This window comes from Lynx rufus, unplaced genomic scaffold (assembly GCF_022079265.1).
Source record: "Lynx rufus isolate CCGP_SWC_20201006 ecotype Redwood Valley unplaced genomic scaffold, mLynRuf1.p SCAF_4, whole genome shotgun sequence".
NCBI classification, from domain to species: domain Eukaryota; kingdom Metazoa; phylum Chordata; class Mammalia; order Carnivora; family Felidae; genus Lynx; species Lynx rufus.
Window position 1 is genome coordinate 10,784,923 of NW_025814856.1, and position 21,591 is coordinate 10,806,513.

At 50.7% G+C, this 21,591-nt stretch overlaps 1 protein-coding gene across 4 annotated transcripts in view; it reads left to right on the plus strand.

The window, feature by feature from the left end:
* Positions 1-21,591, plus strand: part of LOC124523008 (ultra-long-chain fatty acid omega-hydroxylase) — a 31,407-nt gene that overhangs the window by 1,763 nt on the left and 8,053 nt on the right. For 2 of the 4 annotated variants that reach the window (XM_047094748.1, XM_047094747.1), the window contains 6 exons: positions 1,234-1,347; positions 10,510-10,732; positions 14,336-14,480; positions 19,139-19,192; positions 19,312-19,439; positions 19,656-19,777. In XM_047094748.1, coding sequence (XP_046950704.1) covers positions 10,511-10,732; positions 14,336-14,480; positions 19,139-19,192; positions 19,312-19,439; positions 19,656-19,777 — 671 coding nt within the window. In that variant the 5' untranslated portion in view covers positions 1,234-1,347; position 10,510. Of the gene's footprint in view, position 1; positions 1,348-10,509; positions 10,733-14,335; positions 14,481-19,138; positions 19,193-19,311; positions 19,440-19,655; positions 19,778-21,591 lie in introns of those variants that run through there. The other 2 variants (XM_047094750.1, XM_047094749.1) reach the window with 2 other exon arrangements.

A 21,591-nucleotide genomic window follows, 5' to 3' on the forward strand; every position in this document is an offset into this window, starting at 1 on the left:
GCGCGCGGGGGGTGGTAACCCGAGCGCGGCCGGGGCGCTGCGCTGTAACCCGAGGCGCCCGGCAGGCGCGGGTGCTGGCAGCGGGGACGCGAGGGGCTGCGCGCAGCCCGCCCCGGGAATCCCCACGACCCAGGCGGCGGCGGCGGCGGGTCCCAGAGGCTCCGGATGGGGGGACGTGGGCGTGTCCCCGACGGCCGCCGCTTTTGGGCGCAGTTGTTTTGAGCGCGCCCCTCGGAGTCCTGGGTACATCCTTCTCCCCGGGTTTCCGTGATGGGAAGGGACCTCAGGAAGAGCCCCCTCCCCATCAGGACCTCTCGGGCGGATCCAGGCCCTGCCCTGTGCCGCAAGGCGGACCGGAGTCACTCCACAGCGTCTCCCTCAGGGACTTTACGCTAGTGATCCGGCTGCCTTCACCGTCCCTCTCCCCACCCGTGGCAGGCGCAGAGCCTGAAAAGAGGAGATGCCCTCCTGGGCCCCCAGAGTTGGCTGTGAGGGTTGTGTGAGCTCCTGCGGTTGGTACCAGCTGACGTTTGTTGGATGCGGGAGGGGTGTATGCTCCCTGATGTCCAAGGGGCTGGCCGTCCCCGCTTGGACCACGTGAGGCGGGTGAGACCTGCCAACTGGGGAGTCTCAGGCTGGAGGTGGGAGGGAGGCCGGGAGACAGTGGGGGAGCTGGGATTTGAACAAACCGGCCCTGTGTGACCCCAACATCCTGTGCACTTTCTAATGGCCCCGGCCTCTCTGTATAGCCCAGCTTGGGTTTCTGAGCGGTAACATTAGCCCTGGACTGGTGTCCAGTGGTGACCTGGGCTTGGATGACTCCGCAGACGGAGAAGGCGACCCCCTCCCGCCTCCCTGGCAAGCCTTGGACCCCATTCTCCAAATCCCAGATGACTGGGCAAGCACTAACGAATATGGTGCCAGCCCCAACAGCAAGGAGAGGCACCTTTGATCTGGGGCTTGCGGTGTCCCAAGCCCTGAGCTGAACACATTAAAAATGTGGCATTGTTATCAAAGCCCTGTGAAGTGGGTAATACAGTTCCTGTCTTACACGTGAGGAAATTGAGGCTCAGAGAGGTGCAGACATTCACCTGAGGTCACACAGCTCTGAGGTGGAGCTTTATGGAATCCTTTCCGAGGCTCGTGTCCAAGTGCTGAGATGGTGGGCAGAGGCAATTGCAGTTCTGGGATGGTCTAGATGACTGGTGGTTTGTAAACTTCTTTTTCTATCAGGATCTCCTGTGCCCACAGCTGCGGTGAGGCCCTCCTTCCCACCTCGATTTGCCAGCTTGGCTCTGCCCTCAGAACTGCTCCTGCAGTCCCTTCTCCGAACCCCAGAAATCTGGGGTAAGCCCCCTCTCAGCTCAGACTTCTAGGGTCTGGCACTTTGGGAGAATAGGAGTCTCTGGGGTCAGGCAGCTCTTTGGCATAGAGAGGGTGTTTGGTTGGCATGAGCAGGGAGAGGAGGCAGGCTGTTTTGACTACTGGCTTCCAGAGTGAGTGAAGGGCAGCGCTAGGATGTGGGGCAGTGGAGCCAGTGTTGGGTGCTTGGATGACAGGTGGGCCCCAGGACCTGCAGTTCAAGGAGAGGCAACGTGTGATTTCTGGTGGTGTGCGTGTCCGGGGTGTGCGTGTGGGGGGGCATGGTCGTGTCCTGCATTCCTTCTCAGGAGCCCACACACCTTGTATGACAAGTCCCTGACTGGCGGCCGGGCTAACCTGACAAACCAGCGCTCCTTGGGCGTGGGCCACGGAACCAGTCGCTGGCTCCTCCGTTTTCAGATAATGCTGGCCCCAGCAGGACAGGCGGGGCCACCTCTGCTGGGGTGGGGCTGCTGGGTGCCCTTGCCTGGTGTCTGATGCTCTGAAGTTTGCCAGCCTCTCACTCAGTTTGCATCCTGAGAGTGTCAGCTTTGCGTTTATCTCGCTCCAATAAACTAGGAAATAATAGAAGGAGGAATAATGGCTAAAATCTTGCATACCGCCTACCAGACCTCATCTCACTGAAGTGTCCCAAGCAACCTTTAAGGGGTGGCTCCTGCTATTGTTAACCCATTTCACAGATTGGCACATGGAAGCTGGGGGTGGGGACTAGACTACTCAAGGCTGCTGACTTGGGGGAGGCGCAGGGCCGCGACTGGGACCCAGGCTGGTTTGAGTCAAAGACGCACATTTGAAAATTTTTTTTAATACTTATTTTTGAGAGAGAGAGAGAGAAAGAGTGAGTGGGGGAGGGGCAGAGAGAGAGGGAGACATAGAATCGGAAGCAGGCTCTAGGCTCTGAGCTGTCAGCACAGAGCCCGACACGGGGCTCAAACCCACGAACCGTGAGATCATGACCTGAGCAAAGTTGGGTGTTTAGCCAACTGAGCCACCCAGGCGCCCCAAAGATGCACATTTTATTTTTTATTTTTTATTTATTTTTATTTTTTCAATATATGAAATTTATTGTCAAATTGGTTTCCATACAACACCCAGTGCTCATCCCAAAAGGTGCCCTCCTCAATAGCCATCACCCACCCTCCCCTCCCTCCCACCCCCCATCAACCCTCAGTTTGTTCTAAGTTTTTAAGGGTCAAAGATGCACATTTTAAAAGATGATGCAATCGGGAAACAAATTTTCATTTTATTTTTAACTTTTTTAAGTTGAAGTGTAATACAGGGGGTATAGGGAAGTGCACATTCTACAACTGGGCAGTTCAGGAGTGTTTGCGAATTGAACCCACACATGTCACCAGCACTCAAGTCACGAAAGGAAACGACTGTCTGAACCCCCAGAACACCTTCTCCCCAATTAAAGCATCTTAGTTCATTTTTCATTAATTTCAAATAATTAACTTTTTTAAAAAGATTTTTTTTTTTTATCTTTTTAGGTAATCTCTACACCCAACGTGGGGCTCAAACTCACAACCCTGAATCAAGAGTCGCATGCTCTACCCACTGAGCTGGCCAGGCAACCCTCAAATAATTAACTTTTTTATTTATTAAAAAAATTGTTTTAAATGTTTATTATTATTATTATTATTTTTTTGAGAGAGAGAGAGACAGAGACAGAACATGAGCAGGGGAGGGGCAGAGAGAAGGAGACACAGAATCTGAATTAGGCTCCAGGCTCTGAGCTGTCAACAGACAAACCATGAGATCATGACCTAAGCCAAAGTCGTCGGACACCCAACTGACTGAGCCACCCAGACACCCCAAAATTAAAACTTTATTTTATTTTATTCTTTATTTTTTAATGTTTATTTATATTTGAGAGGGAGAGGGAGAGGGGGAGAGAGAGAGAGAGAGAGAATGAGAGCGTGTGCATGAGCAGGGGAGGGGCAGAGAGGGAGGGAGACCCAGAATCCGGAGCAGGCTCCAGGCTCTGAGCTGTCAGCACAGAGCCCAACGCCGGGCGTGAACTCACCAACTGTGAGATCATGACCTGAGCTGAAGTTGGATGCTTAACTGACTGAGCCACCCAGGTGTCCCTCAAATAATTAACTTTTAAACAGAATTTATATTTTAGAGCAGTTTCAGGTTTACAGAAAAACTATGCAGGAAGTATAGAGTTCCAAAACATCCATCAACTCCCCACACTTTCCCCTATTATTAACATCTTCCGTCATCTTCTGTTAGGATGATATGTTTCTTACAACTGATGAGTCAATGTAGACACATTATACTTAACCAAAGTTAATAGTTTACATTAGAGTTCATTCTTTGGGTTGACTTTGGGTCAACTGATTCATGTTTATATTTATTTTTTTATTAAAATTAAAAAAAATTTGTTTAATTTATTTTTGAGACAGAGAGACAGAGCATGAGCAGGGGAGGGGCAGAGAGAGAGGGAGACCCAGAATCCGAAGCAGGCTCCAGGCTCTGAGCTGTCAGCACAGAGCCCGACGCAGGGCTCGAACTCACGGACTGCGAGATCGTGACCTGGCTGAAGTCGGACGCTTTACTGACTGAGCCACCCAGGCGCCCCTAATGTTTACTTATTTTTGAGAGAGAGTGCACGAGCAGGGGAGGGCAGAGAGAGAGGGAGACACAGAATCCAAAACAGGCTTCAGGCTCTGAGCTGTCAGCACAGAGCCCGACGCGGGGCTCGAACTCACAGACCGTGAGATTGTGACCTGGGCCGAAGTCAGATGCTCAACTGACTGAGCCACCCAGGCGCCCCCAGGCTTATTTTTTCATTTGAGTGGCATCTTTGTTAAATTTTTTTTTTTTTACATTTATTCATTTTTGAGAGACAGAGAGAGACAGAGCACAAGTGGGGGAGGGGCAGGGAGAGAGGAACACACAGAACCCGAAGCAGGCTCCAGGCTCTGAGCTGTCAGCACAAGAGCCCGACACGGGGCTCGAACTCACGGACTGGGAGATCATGACCTGAGCCGAAGTCAGACGCTTAATCGACTGAGCCACCCAGGCGCCCCTTTTCATGACCAAGTAATATTCCATCACACGAATATATCACATGATACTTATCCATTCATTCATTGACGGACATTTGGATTGTTTCCACCTTTGGGCTATTCTGAATAGTGCTGCTATTCATATTCATATACAAGTATCTGAGGATGTTTTACATTCTTTAGTTTTAATTTTAATTTTATTTTATGTGAGAGAGAGAGAGAGAGTGGTGGAGGACCAGAGGGAGAAAGAATGAGAATCTTTTTTAAATTTTTTTTTCGACGTTTTTATTTATTTTTGGGACAGAGAGAGACAGAGCATGAACGGGGGAGGAGCAGAGAGAGAGAGGGAGACACAGAATCGGAAACAGGCTCCAGGCTCCGAGCCATCAGCCCAGAGCCCGACGCGGGGCTCGAACTCACGGACCGCGAGATCGTGACCTGGCTGAAGTCGGACGCTTAACCGACTGCGCCACCCAGGCGCCCCTCAAATTTTTTTTTTTAAACGTTTATTTATTTTTGGGACAGAGAGAGACAGAGCATGAACGGGGGAGGGGCAGAGAGAGAGGGAGACACAGAATCGGAAACAGGCTCCAGGCTCTGAGCCATCAGCCCAGAGCCTGACGCGGGGCTCGAACTCACGGACCGCGAGATCGTGACCTGGCTGAAGTCGGACGCTCAACCGACTGAGCCACCCAGGCGCCCCTGCATTCTTTTGACTATATACCTAGGAGTGGAATTTCCAGGTCACATGAAAATTCTATGCTTAGCTTTTTGAGGAACTGCGAAGCTATTTCTCAAAGCGGCTGCACTGCCTCAAGGGTTTTTGCAGCACTTTCTTTTGGGGGGGGGTGCTGGCAGGAGTGCTCTTGCTAGGGGTGGGCGAGTGGAACCCAGATGCAGAAAGCAGAGGATTTAACTTCCCCAAGGCACTATTTATTGAGCTCCTCCCAGAAGCATCAGATGGACTTCTTGATATTGTTTCCATTTCATAGATGAGAAGACTGAGGCTCCCAGGGTGACAGCCAGCTGCGGATCCAGCGTGTGCTCTTTCTGCTTGGAGCAGCCTGTCCTGGGAAAAGCCGCAGCCCATGTCCCACATAGGGGGGGTGGGCACGGCGGTTCAGAGCTCCCTCCCTCCTGTGCACCTGCCTTCCTGGGGCAGGGTCTCCTCTTTGAGGGCTGGTGCTTTCTCTTGTTTCAGTTCCTCCCCATTTCAGTATTTCAGGAAGACATTTCCTTTGTCAGGATATCAGCTGGGATTGTTCTGGGTGGGGGTGGGGGTTCTTGCTGTGACTCTACTTAGAAGAACCCCAGCTGCCTCGAAGGGCTCCTGGGAAGATGAAAGAAATGGCTGAGAAAGCCACTGCACACAGAAGGTGCTCAATAAAGGAGGTGGCTGATTGTGGTGAAAAGCAGAGGTGGTCCTGGAGGATGAGGAGGGGCCCTTGTGGGCAGAGCTGGGGGAAAGGCATGCCAGGTTGGAGGGAACAGCATGTGCAAAGGCTCTGAAGCGGGAATGAATTTGGCCTGTGGCCAGAGTGGCTGGAGTTGGGTCAGCAGCGGGGAGAGCCGTGGGAGAGGCTGGAGGGGTCCACAGGGGCCGGGCGCACAGGGCGTCTCAGTCCGTGGGAGGGAATCTGAATTGTGTTCAGCATAATGGGGAGGACTTTGAACAGGGGAAGGCTGTGATCTGATTTAATTTTAGGGAGATCCCTTTGGCTGCTGGGTGGAGAATGGACTGCTGGGGGGAGGGGCGGGAGGGAACTCGGGAGACCAAGGGGAGGAGGCCACTGCAGTGGTGGCCTGACGTGGGTTGAGATGATGGGGATGGGGAAAAGTGAATGAGAGTGAAAGATATTTAGGATACACTACTGGCAGGACCTGGCAACGAACTGGGTGTGGGCAGAGAGGGAGGAAGGAGGTGAGGTGAATGTGAGGGTCTGAGCTATGCCCCTGGAGGCCATCCAGGAGGTGGTGTCATCAAGACATGGGAGGCATCTCAGAGACAGGGTCACAAAAGCCATGGGAGGGGGTGAGCTCCCCAGGGCGTATACATGGAGAGAGAGGAAGCGATGACTCAGGACCAGCTCTAAGGAATCCAACGTTTATAGCTTGGGTGAAAGGGTCCAAAACATCCTGAGAAGGGGGATCTTTATGGCCGAAGTGGAGGATGGGTGGGGGTGGTCAGCTCCTCAAGGGCTTTGGATGCCAGACTGAGGGCAGTGGGGAGCCATGGATGGTGTTAGAGCAGGAGAGTGACGGACCTTCAGAAAGGTGACTATGGTGTCTGCAGTGGCAGCCAGACTACAGCCAGGTTGCCCAGGGGTTAGAGGTGACCCAGAGGTCTTGGGCCTGCCAAAGCGATGACCCCACCCCGGGCCACACGCAGGAAAAGGTCACACTGGGGTGGACCCAAAGATCATCTTTTACAGTCACCCCCAGTTTCAGATAGGGAAACTGTGGCCTAGGCCACACAGCCAGTCCGTGGAGTCAGGATTAGAACCCAGCTACATGTGGGTACCTGGGTGACTCAGTCGGTTAAGCGTCCTAATTCAGCTCAGGTCACGATCTCGCGGTCCGTGAGTTCAAGCCCCGCGTCGGGCTCTGTGCTGACAGCTCAGAGCCTGGAGCCTGTTTCCGATTCTGTGTCTCCCTCTCTCTCTGCCCCTCCCCTTCTCGCGCTCTGTCTCTCTCTCTCTCTCTCTCTCTCTCTCTCTCAAAAATAAATAAACATTAAAAAAAAATAAAACCTTAGGGGCACCTGGGTGACTCAGTCGGTTAAGCGTCCAACTCTTGATTTCGGCTCAGGTTCTGATCTCACGGCTTGTGGGTTTGAGCCCCACATCAGGCTCTGTGCTGACAGCACGGAGCCTGCTTGGGATTCTCTATCTCTGCCCCTTCCCCGCTCTCGCTTTCTCTCTCTCTCTCTCTCTCTCAAAAAAAATATATATATGTATTAAAAAGACCCCAGCTATGTGCGTGTGTGTGCAGATGTGCACTTAATGAGAAAGCCCCGTTCTTCACTCAGCTGTCTGCCCAGAGAGCCTTCCCCCAAGAGACACACACAGGCCACCTCATCTGGAGGGATCGGTCTGCACCCTCTTACTCCGTGTATTTGTTTCCTGTGGCTGCTGTGACGAATTACCACGAACTGGGCGGCTTGAAAGAGCACACATTTATTCATTTATTCTCTCAGAGTTCTGGGGGCCAGGAGTCTGAAACCCAGGTGAGGGCAGGGCCGTGCTCCCTCTGGAGGTTCTAGGGCAGAATCTGCTCCCTGCCTCTCCCAGCTTCTAGTGGCTCCAGGGTGTCTGGGCTGGTGGCCGCATCCCTCCAGGGTCTGCCTTTATCTTTCCACGGCCTTCTTCTCTTCTGTGTGTTGAGTCTCCCTGGGCCTCTCTCTTATGAGGAGATTTGTGATTCCAGTTGGGAACAACCTAGACAATCCAATCCCGGATAATCTTCTCATCTCTAGTCCCGTCTGCAAAGACTTTTGCTGGCAGTTAAGATCACATTCCCACGTTCCAGAGACCTGATCTCTTTGGGGGACCAGTATTCAGCCACCTCTATCTCTGCTTTACCTCCTTCGAGACACGCAGTCTTTTTTTTTTTTTTAATGTTTATTTCTTTATTTGGGGGGGGGAGGTTGTAGAGAGAGAGAGAGAGGGAGAGAGAATCCCAAGCAGGCTCCGCACCGTCAGCGCAGAGCTCAACACGGGGCTTGATCTCACAAACTGTGGGATCATGACCTGAGCCGAGATCAAGGGTGGCATGCTTAACCGACTGTGTCACACAGGTGTCCCCCGCCCCCCAGTCTTAACCATTTTCAGTGAACAGTTCAGTGGCCTTAAGTACATTCACATTGTTGTGCAGCCATCACCACCATCCATGTCCAGAACTTTTCTGTCTTCTTCAATTAAAACTCTGACTCCCTATCCCCCCTCCCGCCGGTCCTGGTGCCCGCCATTCTGCTTCCTGTCTCTGAACCTGACTCCTCTGGGGACACAGAGCATTTGTTTTTTGTGTCTCTTATTTCACTTCACGTAATGTCCTTGAGGTCCATCCATGTTGTGGCCTGCGTCAGATTTCCCTTTTTATGGCCGAATAATATTCCAGTGTATGGATAGGCCATAGTATGTGTATCTCTTCTTCCTTTCTTGGGCGCTTGGGTTGCCTCCACCTTTTGGCCCTTGTGACTAATGCTGCTGTGAACATGGGTGTGCAAATATCTGTTTGAGTTCCTGCTTTCACTTCTTTTGGGGATCTCTCCAGAAGTGGGATTGCTGGATCATATGGTGATTCTATGTTTAATATTTTGAGGAACCACCACACTGTTTTCCACAGCAAAGCCGCACCATTTTACATCCCCACGAGCAAGGCATCAGGGTTCAAGGTTTCTCCGCATCCTTGCCAACACTTGTTATTCCCTTTCTGTCTCTCCTTGGTACCAGACATCCTAATGAGTGGTCATGTCAATTGCATGGCTGGTAGTGTAAGTCAGACCGTCCCAATGGGACTCTCCTAATTTGGTGATGATGCACCCAGCTGTTTTCCCAGGATGTGGTAACCAATAGAAACTTCACATCTTCTGCGTGGATGATACAGTTGGTCATTGGCTGGTGGAAAAGCCAGTGACTCTGAGCCCCTAATGGAGGGAACCATGGGCCGGTGGGGGGGGGTGGGGGGGACTGGGGACTCAGGTGAGGACCTGGAGGGTAGGGTTCCTTTAGCTGTGTTGCCCAAGGAGGTGGAGCACAGAGAGAACCCTTGGGTGTCTGGACTAAGGGGAAAGGAGGGATGAGGGCAAGACCTAACCATTTTCAGCAATCTCCTCGGCACTGTCTGAGATCTGTGGACCCCCAATGTGATTGAGTTTGGCCTTTGGTAGGGGTTCAGGGGGCCTCTGTCAGCTCCCATCTCTCTTGAGTTAGAAGAACAGAGATTGAGTTGTGCAAACAATGGAGAGAATGGTAGGACCCAACTCCAAGGCCCACTTTAAGGCACCATAAAATGAGGCATGCACATCCCTGAGTGTGGAGCATGGCACATTGCAACGCTCTATACCTGGTCACTGTGTCATTAATATTATTATTATTATTATTATTTTTAATTTTTAATGTTTATTTTTGAGACAGAGAGAGACAGAGCATGTACAGGGGAGGGTCAGAGAGAGAGGGAGACACAGAATTCGAAGCAGGCTCCAGGCTCTATACTGTCAGCACAGAGCCCGATGCGGGGCTCGAACTCACCAACCGTGAGATCATGTCCTGAGCCGAAGTCGAACGCTCAACAGACTGAGCCCCTATTTTCTCTTACTTAATGATTTTCTCAACAACATTTTCTTCTCTGCAGCTTACTTTCTTGTAACGATACAGTATATAATACATATAACATTCAAAATATGTGTTAATTGGCCGTTAATGTTATCAGTAAGGCTTCCAGTCAACAGTAGGCTATGAGCAGTTCAGTTTTGCGGGGGGTCAGACGTTACACATGGAATTCCGGCTGCACAGGGCTTGGGACCCCCCTAACCCCTGCATTGTTCAAGGGTCAACTGTACTTTAAAACGGTTCGTTTCATGTTGGGTGAATCTCACCTCAATTAAAAAGAGAAAAAGAGGGAAGACAGGGGAAGGAAGGCAGCTAATAGAGAAAGTTTCTTCTGTGGGCAGCCGGAGTTTAATCCTGCTTCTGTGGAAGCCTGGGAGTGCATGTGAAACTCCCATCTCAGGGTCATTGCCCCAAGGGGAGGAGGTATTTATCTGGCAACATTCATCCGTCATTGGTTAAGAGCTGCTTTCGGCGTGGAGGTGTACGTGTTTTAATTTTCCAACCCTCTGGCCAGCCAGGCATGGGCAGAGAAGCAAGGAAGGATGCCCTGCGAAGTGAAGACTGAGGGCATATGGACAGGTGTCCGTCTGGTCAGCTCGCTGAAGGTCACTGCTGGGGAAAGTTAGGGGGGTATCCTTGGTGTCTGGGACTCATGTGCATTGAGCACCTCCTGTGTGCCAGGTACCCTATGCTTGACCCCACAGGTCATCTTTGTATGGCACGCACACGGCCACAGTGGTTCCTACCTGCACTGACCCCCATCCCGTGTGTTCCCACAGGATGCTGCCCATCACGGAGCACCTGCTGTACCTCCTGGGACTGGAGAAGACCGCCTTCCGCTTGTATGCGGTGTCTGCACTCGTCCTGTCCCTGCTCTTCTTCCTCTGCCGCCTGCTGATACAGCTCCTGAGGTTCTCCTGGCGTTGCTACATCACCTGCCGCCGGCTGAGCTGCTTCCCCCAGCCACCCCGGCGCAACTGGCTGCTGGGCCACCTGGGCATGGTGTGTGGGGCTGGGCAGGTGGGCTGGGCGGGTCCCAGGTATTCAGTAAGGATGACGGACCTGATGGTTTCTTTCATCCCCCAAGAATCTGGTCAGGGCCACGAACAGACCCGTTTTCCAGGGTCTAAGTGTGATGGAGGCTCAGAGAGGGCAAGCCGTTTGCCCGAGGTCACACAGCTGAGGCGAGGCAGAGTGAGTCGAAAGTTTTCTCTGTCATTTCAGGCCTACTGCTGTAGCAACAGGTACCAGTGCCCATGAAAGTCGTCGGGTTCTGTGATCCCCGGGCGGGGTGGGGGGACCCCTGTGGATTTTGCTCCACCCCACCCCCGATGTGGTTGCACCCTTTCTTTCATTCTCTTACCTTGCCTTTCATTTTTTTTTTAATTTTTAATTTTTTAAACGTGTATTCATTTTGGAGAGGCAGAGAGAGACAGAGCACAAGCAGGGGAGGGGCAGAGAGAGGGAGACACAGAATCAGAAGCAGGCTCCAGGCTCCGAGCTGACAGCACACAGCCGGACACAGGGCTCGAACTCACGAATCGCGAGATCATGATCTGAGCCGAAGTCAGTCGCTTAACTGACAGAGCCATCCAGGAGCCCTGCCTTTCATTTCTTATTTCACATACATGTGCTTAGAATTACATCAGGTGCTTTAAAAATATTAACTCACTCAGTCCTCTTTTTTTTTTTTTATAGTTTGATGTTTTGGGTTTTTTTTCTTATTTTATTTATTTATTTAATTTTATTTTTTATTTTTTTAAATTTACATCCAAATTGGTTGGCGTATAGTGCAACAATGATTTCAGGAGTAGATTCCTTAGTGCCCCTTCCCCATTTAGCCCCTCCCCCCTCCCACAACCCCTCCCGTCACCCTCAGTTTGTTTTCCATATTTATGGGTCTCTTCTGTGTTGTCCCCTTCCCTATTTTTATATTATTTTTGTTTCCCTTCCCTTATGTTCATCTGTTTTGTCTCTTAAAGTCCTCATATGAGTGAAGTCATATGATTTTTTTCTCTGACTAATTTCACTCAGCATAATACCCTCCGGTTCCAACCACATAGTTGCAAATGGCAAGATTTCATTCTTTTTGACTGCCAAGTAATACTCCATTGTATATACATACCACATCTTCTTTATCCGTTCATCCATTGATGGACATTTGGGCTCTTCTCATACCTTGGCTATTGTTGATGGTGCTGCTATAAACATGGGGGTGCACGTGTCCCTTCGAAACAGCACACCTGTATCCCTTGGATAAATGCCTGGTAGTGCGATTGCTGGGTCGTAGGGTAGTTCTATTTGTTTTTTTGCGGAGCCTCCAGACTGTTTTCCAGCGTGGCTGCACCAGCTCGCGTTCCCTCTCCCTCAGTCCTCTTGACAATCCTAGGCGGCAGGCCCCACCACTGTCCCCATTTTGCTTCTAAGAATACTATGGCACAGAGAGGTTAAGTAGCTGGCCCTAGGTCACACAGCTTGTATGCGGCAGAGTTGGGGTTCAAGCCTAGGCCGTTTGGCTCCAGAGTCCCTGTTCTTAGCTCTGTGCCTTTGCCACCTCTTGTGTCTGGCTGAGAAAACCTGCACTTTTCTAAAAGGGCTTCAGAGGTCAGAAGAAAGCCAGACTCCTGAGGGCACTGAGGCTTTTGGGGTCTTAGACTCCAGTTCCTAACTGCCTACTGCACTCACCTGGTCCCCCTTCTAGACCTACATGAAACTGAGGGACAGTTGTGGAGACCTTCCTGGCTTAGGCCTCATGCCGAGGGCAGAGGTAGACTTTGGAGAGGCAGTTCAAGGGCAGTGGTCGTCAGTGTGGGCTTGATGCTGGTCTCTACCCTCTCCTGCCACACAACCTTGAGCAAACTACGTCACCTCCCTGTGCCTTGGTTTTCCCATCTGCAGTGTGGGGCTTATGATTGTTCCTGATAACCTCATGAGATTATTTTGACAATTCCCGAAGTCACGTCAGCGGCATGCTTGACTCTGAACCTGCCACGCGGTGGTGGGTGTGCTCAACTCCCCAGTCTTGCAGAGACCGGAAGTATCAAGTGATTCTAGAAATATTTTATTGATTTTATTTTATTATTTTGTTTTGTTTTATTTTATTTTATTTTATTTTATTTTATTTTATTTTATTTACGTTTATTTATTTTGAAAGAGAGAGAGAGAATGTGAGTAGGGGCGGGGGAGGGGCAGAGAGAGAGTTAGAGAGAAAGAATCCCAAGCAGGCTCCTCATTGTCAGCGTGGAGCCTGATGCAGGGCTCGAACTCACGAAGCGTGAGATCATGACCTGAGCTGAAATCAAGAGTCAGACTGAGGTACCCAGGTGCCCCTAGAAATATTTTAGATGCTACTTGGAGTGCGTGTCTCAGAAGAAGGAAGCAGGAGGTGCATTTCTACTCAGTAGCTCCAAGAATATTTTATCTGGCTTTAGGAATGACTCCCCTGGGACCGCACTCACCAAGTTTTGCCTGTTTGTGCCCGAATCTCCTCCCTCCCTTTCACCTCCCACCCCTGCTCAGGCCTCATTGTCTTCTGCTGGACCATGGTCCAGCCTCCTCCTTGGGCTCCTGCCTCCAGTCCGTCGCCCCGTCCTGGTCCCAGGAGGATTCTTGAAACCAACCATGTCCCTCCTCTGCTCACACACCCTCCATGACTCCCCATTGCTGTCCGCAGAAAGTCTCACCTCCTCAGCTCGTGTTCAAGTCCCGTTAGGCTCTGACTCCCGCCCTACTCACGTCTAGTCCTGTAGGATGACTTCCTGTTCCTATAGCCAGGCTCTGATTTCCCACCTCCATGGTCTTTGCTGGAACTGTGCCCTCTACCAAATATCCTTCTCAGTTAGATGAACCCCTCCTCATTTTTCATGCCCTTCGTCCAATGCTCTTATTCCAAGAGCCATCTGGCTTTAATGGTGGTCCTAGAGGCAGTGGCCAGGCCCTGGTGCCCAAAGTTAGCCAGGTCAGTGTGGACAACACTGACCCTGTAGGCCCAGCCTGCCTCCTCCGGGGGGCATGAGTTCTAGGTGAGGCTTCTGGGGAAGCCCAAACCAGGGCAATCACTTACTCACCTGTAACTTCAGACAAGTCATTTGACCTTTCCAAGCAAAGTGAAATGGGGAAATAGTAGCAAGTATTTCACAGAATTCTTGGGTAGGTTGAAGGTATTAACTATATGAACCATGCCCACCGCCGCGCCTAACGCTGTAAGCACACGCGTGTGTTAAAGATAACAGTGCTAGTGGTATTTTATTACTAACGTAGCAAGTACTCAACAAATGCCGATCATTATTATTGGGTGTACTCTTACTGTTTTTATTTCTGGAACACCGGCTGTGTGTCATGCCCTGTGCTGGGTGGGTGGGTGGGGGGGGCGGTCTCTCATTTTGTTATTTCATACATTTTCTCAGCTGCCCTCAGACAGAGAGTTGATTCTTCCCCACTCCTCAGGTGAGGGAATGGAGGTTCAGCGAGGTGCAGCCAGCTTCCGGCAATCATACAGCTCTTCCGGGCTTGTTTTAAGGACAGGGGAGAGGTGGAAGGAGGGAAAGGCTAGGGGACGCTGGGGCTGGGCTCCTCCTCACTGTCCTTCCCTCCTACCCCTTGCAGTATCTTCCAAATGAGACAGGCCTCCAAGATGAGAAGAAGGTGCTGGACAACATGCATCATGTGATCCTGGTGTGGATTGGCCCCATTTTGCCGCTGTTGGTTCTGGTGCATCCTGACTACATCAAGCCCGTAGTGGGTGCCTCAGGTAGGTGGGCTGGGCCTTTAAGTGATGGATAAACCCTCAACTCCCAGAAATCACCTGGGCTTCTGGGCCTGTAGGCTATCTGGGGGAAGGGCCATTGGAGTAGGGATTTGAAGGATGAATAGGAGTTCACCAAAGCAGCCATGGTAATACAGATAGTGGGGATAGCATGGGAAAAGGTGCGACAATGTCTAGGGGTCCTAGGAACTCTGAGAGGCAAACATGCCCACCTAGAAGTCAGAGCCAAACATATTCGATCAGGGAATTGTTTGCCTGAGATTTTGTTAAGTGGTTGCTGCTTAATTCTAAGCCATGGCAGTTCCACCATTTGGGTTCTGATATTCCCTGCTGTGGCAATCCCAGCCTGCAGCCCATTCTTTTCACCTGGGCTGACCCTGACTAGTAGAAAAGGAGACGCAGAAGATTGCTTCTCCCTTCTGAGTCCACACCAGTCCCAAGGTGTAGGGCTCCTGGGTGTGCTGGGCAAGTCCTTGCTCAACCTTCAACACCCAGATCCAATGACCCCTCCTCCAGGAAGACTTCCTTGACCCTCCAGACAGACCATGGTTTTCTTCTCCGGGCTTTCTCATTCTCCGTCCTAACGCTCTAGGGCTGACTGAGTGTGTCTGCCTCCAGCTCCGTCTTCCCCCTAGGAGTCTGGATCTTTGGTGTGGCCTCGCGCGTAACTGGGCACCTCCAGGGGCATCAGAGACATTTGAGAGAGGAAGGAGGAATGAAAAAGTACCAGGAATTTTAGGATCTCTGGCCCCAGCTTGGGCCCCTACAACGAGAGGCTGAGATCTCTCTTTGAAGTCTAGAGACCACCTTCAAGGCTATCACGTTGGAGCCATGAAAGAGGAAGGGGCTGCCATCCTTCCCTCCCCCAGCTGTACGCTCCCCACGTTTCATTCCGGGATGCCCAACCCACTGCACAAAGGGGGAGCCTGGACCCTGGGAAGGGTGACCTCTCTAAGGGATGGGCTCCAAGTTGTGCAAAGAGCCCTGGGCCAGGACTTGGGCGGGCTGGGCTCGAATCCTGGGTGGAGCCATCCTCACCATGTGACCCAGAAATTCATGTAGCCTCTCAGGGCCTCAGTTTCTGATCTGTAAAATGGGGTGGTGGTGAAGACTCACTGTGATGTGGGTAGGTGCTCATGGGGGTTTCTCGTCTCCTGCTTTTCTCGCGTCCTGTTTTTCTTTCTGCCTCCTCCTTCTCCCCTCTCCTCCTCAGAACCACAGATTCCTGAGGACCATCTTACATGGTTGTGAGACTCCAGATGGAGTAGGGAGTGGAGCCCCCCCGCGTGGCCTTGGCACATAGTAGATGCCCCGGCCTCTCCCTCTCCCCTCCCCTCCCCTCCCTCAGGACAGGCAGGATATCCAGGGCCTTCCCCCCACTGGAGGAGTGGGGGGAGGGGGGCGGAGCTGTGAGTCAGGACAGACAGGCCTGGCCCCAAGCTGTGGATCCCACCCCACACCGGGGCCTCCTCAGGGCCACACCCGGGGACCTTGATGGCCTGGGGCTAAAGCCACACAGCCCATGGGCCCTGAGAAAGGCACAGCTCCTCCTGAACCTTCTCCATCTTATATCGGGCAATTGGGGTAGAGAGCATTAATGGGAGAAAGCAGGGGGAAATGCGTTATAGAGAATGAAGTGTGATATATAGGCATATCATTACAGCTTTTGCCTTTATGCATTTATTTTTTATTGAGATGAAATTCACGTAGCATGCAATTAACCATTTAAAAAAGTATGATTTTAAAGTGTAAGGTATGTAGCGTGTTCACAATGTTGTGCAACCCAAGGCTCTCTCTAGTTCCAAGTTTTTTTTCATGGCCCCATAAAACAACCTGTACCCATTAAGTGATTACGTCCTCCCCCCCTCCCCCTTCTGGGACGTACCACTCTGTTTTCTATCTCCATGGCTCTGCCTATTCTGGATATATCACAGTAAAGGTATGATACAAAATGTGACCTTTTGCACTGACCTCTTTCACTTAGCACAGTGTTTCCGAGGTTCACACATATTGTAGCAATGATCAGGACCTACTTTTTTTAAGGCTGAGTAGAAGTCCATTGTATGGGAATACGGATATACCACAATTTGTTTATCTGCTCATCCACCGACAGGCATTTGGGTCCTTCCTACCTTTAGGCTGTTACGAATGATGCTATGAACATGCCTGCACGGGTTTCGGTGCTGATGTATAGTTTCATTTCTCTTGGGTAGGTGCTGAGGAGTAGAAATGCAGAGCCATATGGGAATTCTACCTTTAACTTTTTAAGGAACCACCAAACAGCTTTCCACGAAGGCTGTGCATTTATTTTTCCCTGGTGGGGGCTTGCTGCGAACTGGGGATGCAGATAATCATCTCCTGAGTTCGTGACACCAATGACCAATAATTATAATCATGGTTATAAAAATAGCCAGCAGTTGGTTAATTATTCATTTATGTGTACAAATATTTAATGAGCACCTGCCGTGTGCCAGGAACATGTTAGCTCATTGAGCTTTTATAGGGATGCCATGAGGCAGGCAGAATTGTTCTATTTCTCCTCTGGCAGATGAGGAAATGGAGGGCCAGAATGGTTGACATGCCCAAGTTTACATGCTGAGTTAGTGGTGGGGCTGGGATTTGAACCCAGATCTGGCCCTCCCGGAGGCCGAGCTCTCAACCACAGTGATATGTACCTTCCTGCTGAGCACCAGATGGGGCCTTTTCTTATAGGACCTCCTCCAGGGTAGACGTTACCATCTGCTTTTTACTGAAGGGGACACTGAGGGGAAAGGCAGCCTGGTCACGGCCTCTCCTGGAATCTAGTGTTCAAAGTTGGAGAGGTGTAGGGACCCGAGGATGGGAGAACAAGGGTTTAGCCTGGGGTGGGGGTTGGGGGTTGGGGAAGACTTCATGGAGGAGATGTCAATGACGCTGGGCCTTGAAGGATGTGTGTAGGGGTTTGCCAGATGAGAAGTCTCAGGTGGAGGGTTCTACCAGTGCAAATGTGCAGATGTGTGAAAGTGCCAGGGGAATTCAGGTGACTTGGGGTGTCTGGAGTGAGGATGATGTGTGGGGACGAGTAGGCAGTGAGACAGAAGCTGGACTCAGAGCACCTGTGTGCAAAGCAAATGAGCTTGTGTTTTACATTGGGGGTGTTAGGGAATGGTGCTTGGGCTGGGCAACCATTTAACAGGTCTGTGTATCAGAAAGACCCTCAAGGGGCTAAGAATGGAGTCCAGATCTCAGAGAGGAGCGGCATGACTAGATAGACTTCTACCTTCCTCTCCAGTGTTGCCTCTTCCAGGAAGCCTGCTTTGACTTCCAACAGCCCTTTCTCTGTGCCTCCCTTTGCTTCTGGCACACTTTCTACCTTCTTGATATTTGCATTGCATGCCTCTACTTCTCTTTCTCGCCCCACCCAGATCTCCTCCAGGCAGGGTGTGGAGCTGAGCCACCTCTGGCCCCCAGCACTGCCCAGCAGGGGTTGGGTACAGAGGGTGGCAGAACCCTCCGAATAGGAGGATGAGTAGACAGATGACTGTGTGCATGATTGGCCAATTCCTAGGTAGTGTGTGTGTAGGTGGCTGAGTCACATCTCAGGTAAAAGTGATATCACTTGAGTTTCAGGTACTTCTTTCCTGGGCCCCTGCCCATTCAGTCACAAATCTGTTCAACCCATAGAAAGAGAGTTAACTCACTCATCCACCCACCCACCCACCCACCCTATCCATCCACCCACCCACCCATCCACCCATCCATCCATCCATCCATCCACCCATCCAACCATCCATTTTTGCATTCTTTCATCCCTTGACTGGTTCATTCACTGAAAATTTATTTAGCACCCATGTATCAGTGATCAACATGGTCCCTCCTCTCCAGGGGCTTGTACCTGGATGGATGCAATCCAGAGGGATGGGTGGAGAAGGGGTGGCATCCAAGCAGAGACTCAAAGGATGAAGGAAGAGTGTTTGAGGCAGAGAAGGCATGTGGTAGAAAGAACAGGGAATGTGGCTTTTTCAAGAAGATGAGAAAATGCTGTGATGTTTGAACATTGAGCATGTAGGGTATGGAGGACAGAGATGTTTTGAGAGAGGTCTGGACTGGGGTAGATCATTTGGGGCTTTGAAAATGGGCTGAACAGCTGGTGCTGTGGCTAATGGCTGTGAGCGGGAAGGGACATGGTCAGATCTAGCATCTGATAAGACCTCCTGGGACCGGAGTGCAAGGAGGAGGCTGCACTGGAGACTGAGAGCACAGGAGGCGTAATTCAGATGGCCTGGATTGGCAGAAAAGAGGGGGTGATTAGGGTAAAGAGGGCCATTCTGGATGGAGAGCTCAGCCTGGGCCAGTATGTGAGGTGTATGTTGAAGGGTGAGATAGGAGAGACACAGGGAGGCTAGATGGGGCAGAGCCTTCAGTGCTAGCCTGAGCTTGAACTTTTTTACAAGGGTGATAGGGAGCCATGGGAGGTATCTGAGTAGGGGAGGCTCATGTTCAGATCAGCATCCTATAAGGGTCTTTCAGGAGCAGGTGTGGAAGATGGAGTGGAGAGGTGAGGTGGAGGTCAGAGCTCAGAGAGGAGCCCCAAGGAGGTTAGAAGCAGAGGTCAAGGGTCCGCACTCTCTTTTGAATTATCATCACCTCTTCTCTCTCCACAGCTGCCATTGCCCCCAAGGATGACCTTTTCTACGGTTTCCTGAAACCTTGGCTGGGTGAGTGTGGGAGTGGATGAGCTGGGGCTGGGGCTTCAGGGAAGAGGGGGTGGGGCGTGGGGTTTCTTGTGGTTTCAGAGTAATAGGAGAGGCTCCTAAGGGCAGTCTCCTGCGCCCAGGAGATGGGCTGCTGCTTAGCAAAGGTGAGAAGTGGAGCCGGCACCGCCGCCTGCTGACCCCCGCCTTTCACTTCGACATCCTGAAGCCCTACATGAAGATCTTCAACCAGTGCACTGACATCATGCATGTGAGTCGCGGGGTCTCTTGGGAAGAGGGTGTCCGCGGAGTGGGACTGGTCCAGGCCCCGACTCGTGTGTGAGCCATGGGATGTCAGGACGGTTCACTTCCTTTACCTACAAAATGGGCTTGAGGCAAGCAGGCAGCTGGGGTGCCGTTGTCAGCCCGCCTCAAAGCCTGCGGTCTCTGCTTCGGTTCGCCATGTGTCTCTCTCTCTCTCTCGCAGGCTAAATGGCGGCGCCTGGCGGAGGGCCCAGTGGTCTCCCTTGACATGTTTGAGCACATCAGCCTCATGACCCTGGACAGTCTTCAGAAATGTGTCTTCAGCCACAACAGCAACTGCCAGGAGTGAGTGTGGCCTTCCTGGGGGAAGATAGAGACGGTTGCTGCAGGGCAAGGTGGTGGGAGAAGAAGGGAGACTCTCAGGTGTCGGGCATCGCCGGGCTGTCGGTACTCTGCCACCGACAGGCTGTGTGTTTCTGAAAACTGACATCACCTCTCTGGGCCAGTGTCCTTATCTGAAAAAATGGAATCCCAATCCCACCCCCACAGTCATCTTGTGAGTATTAAGTGAGGTAATGTAAGTTGGTGGTTGGGTATAGAGTAGGTGCTTAATAAGTACTAGTTTCCCTCATCCTTCCATGAGGAATAGTTTGGCTTTTGGAAAGTGTCTCCCCAGGCTATGAGCCTGTTTCCTTTTTTGTAAAACAAGGATGGCAATTCTTTTTTTTTTTTTAATTTATTTATTTTGGAAGGGAGAGAGAGAGAGGGGGGAAGAGAGAGAGCAAGCAGGGGAGAGGCAGAGAGAGAGAGAGAGAGAGAGAGAGAGAATCCTAAGCAGGCTCCAGGCTGTCAGTGCAGAGCCTGATATGGGGCTTGAACTCACAAACTGCAAGATCATGACCTGAGCAGAAACCAAGAGTCAGACACTTAACCAACTGAGCCACTCAGGCACTCCAGGGATGACAATTCTTGACCCTCTGAGACATGCTTTAAGAATAAAATGATATGGGGCACCTGGATGGCTCAGTCAGTTAAGCGTCTGACTTTGGCTCAGGTTATGATCTTCAGGTTCATGGGTTCAAGCCCCATGTTGGGCTCTGTGCTGAAAGCTCCAAGCCTGGAGCCTGCTTTGGATTCTGTGTCTCCCTCTCTGTCTGCCCCTCCCCCACTCATTCTCTCTCTCTCTCTCTCTCTCTCTCTCTCTCTCTCTCTCAAAAATAAATAAACATTAAAAAAAAAGAATAAAATGATGTTGCACTGCCCTGGCACACAGTAGATGTTCAGTAAATATTTGTTGAATGAATGAATAAAATAACCATTGTCCTGGTTCATTCATTCATTCATTCATCAGATATTTGTTGCGTAGCTACTATGTGCCAGATACTATGCTATCTACTGAGAATATGGTGGTGAGCAACAGACTAAGTCCCAGTTCCTTGGAATTTATAATCTAAGCGGGGATATAAGGAATAAGAGACATCATAAATGGCAAGTTTGTAGCACATAGTAGGTTCTCAATGATAAGCTGCTGACTTTGTTACTCTGGGCTTTGTAGGGTTATGTTTCAGTTGGGTAAAGTGACAGTGGCTTTAGTGATTAACTAGTTAATTGATTAATTAATCAGTCCAGAAATATTTATTCCAGCCTACTATGTGCCATTCCTGGACTAGGCACTGTGAATATAATGGTCAACAAAATAGACAAAGTATTGCTCCTTTGGAACTTATATGTTGATGGGAAGAAAAGCAGTTTCTGTGCACAAGTAAATAAACAAGGAAATGACAGACTGACACATGTGTGAAAACAACAAGCATAGTTCAGGACCAAGGACAGCCCCTTGCACACCTGTCCCAGTGATTTCATTTTTTTTCTTTTTTGTTAATTTTTTAAATGCTTATTTGAGAGAGAGAGAGAGAGAGAGAGAGAGAGAAAGAGACAGAGAGAGAGAGGCAGCATTTTATATTCCTACCAGTAGTATGTGAGGGCTCCAATTTCTCCACACCTCTACCAACACTTGTTATTATCTGTCTTTTTGATTATAGCCATTCCTAGTTGGGGTGAAACAGTATCTCATTGTGGTTTTGATTTGCATTTCTGTAGTGGCTAATGCTGTTAAGCATCTTTTCATGTGCTTATTGGACATTTGTATATCTTCTTTG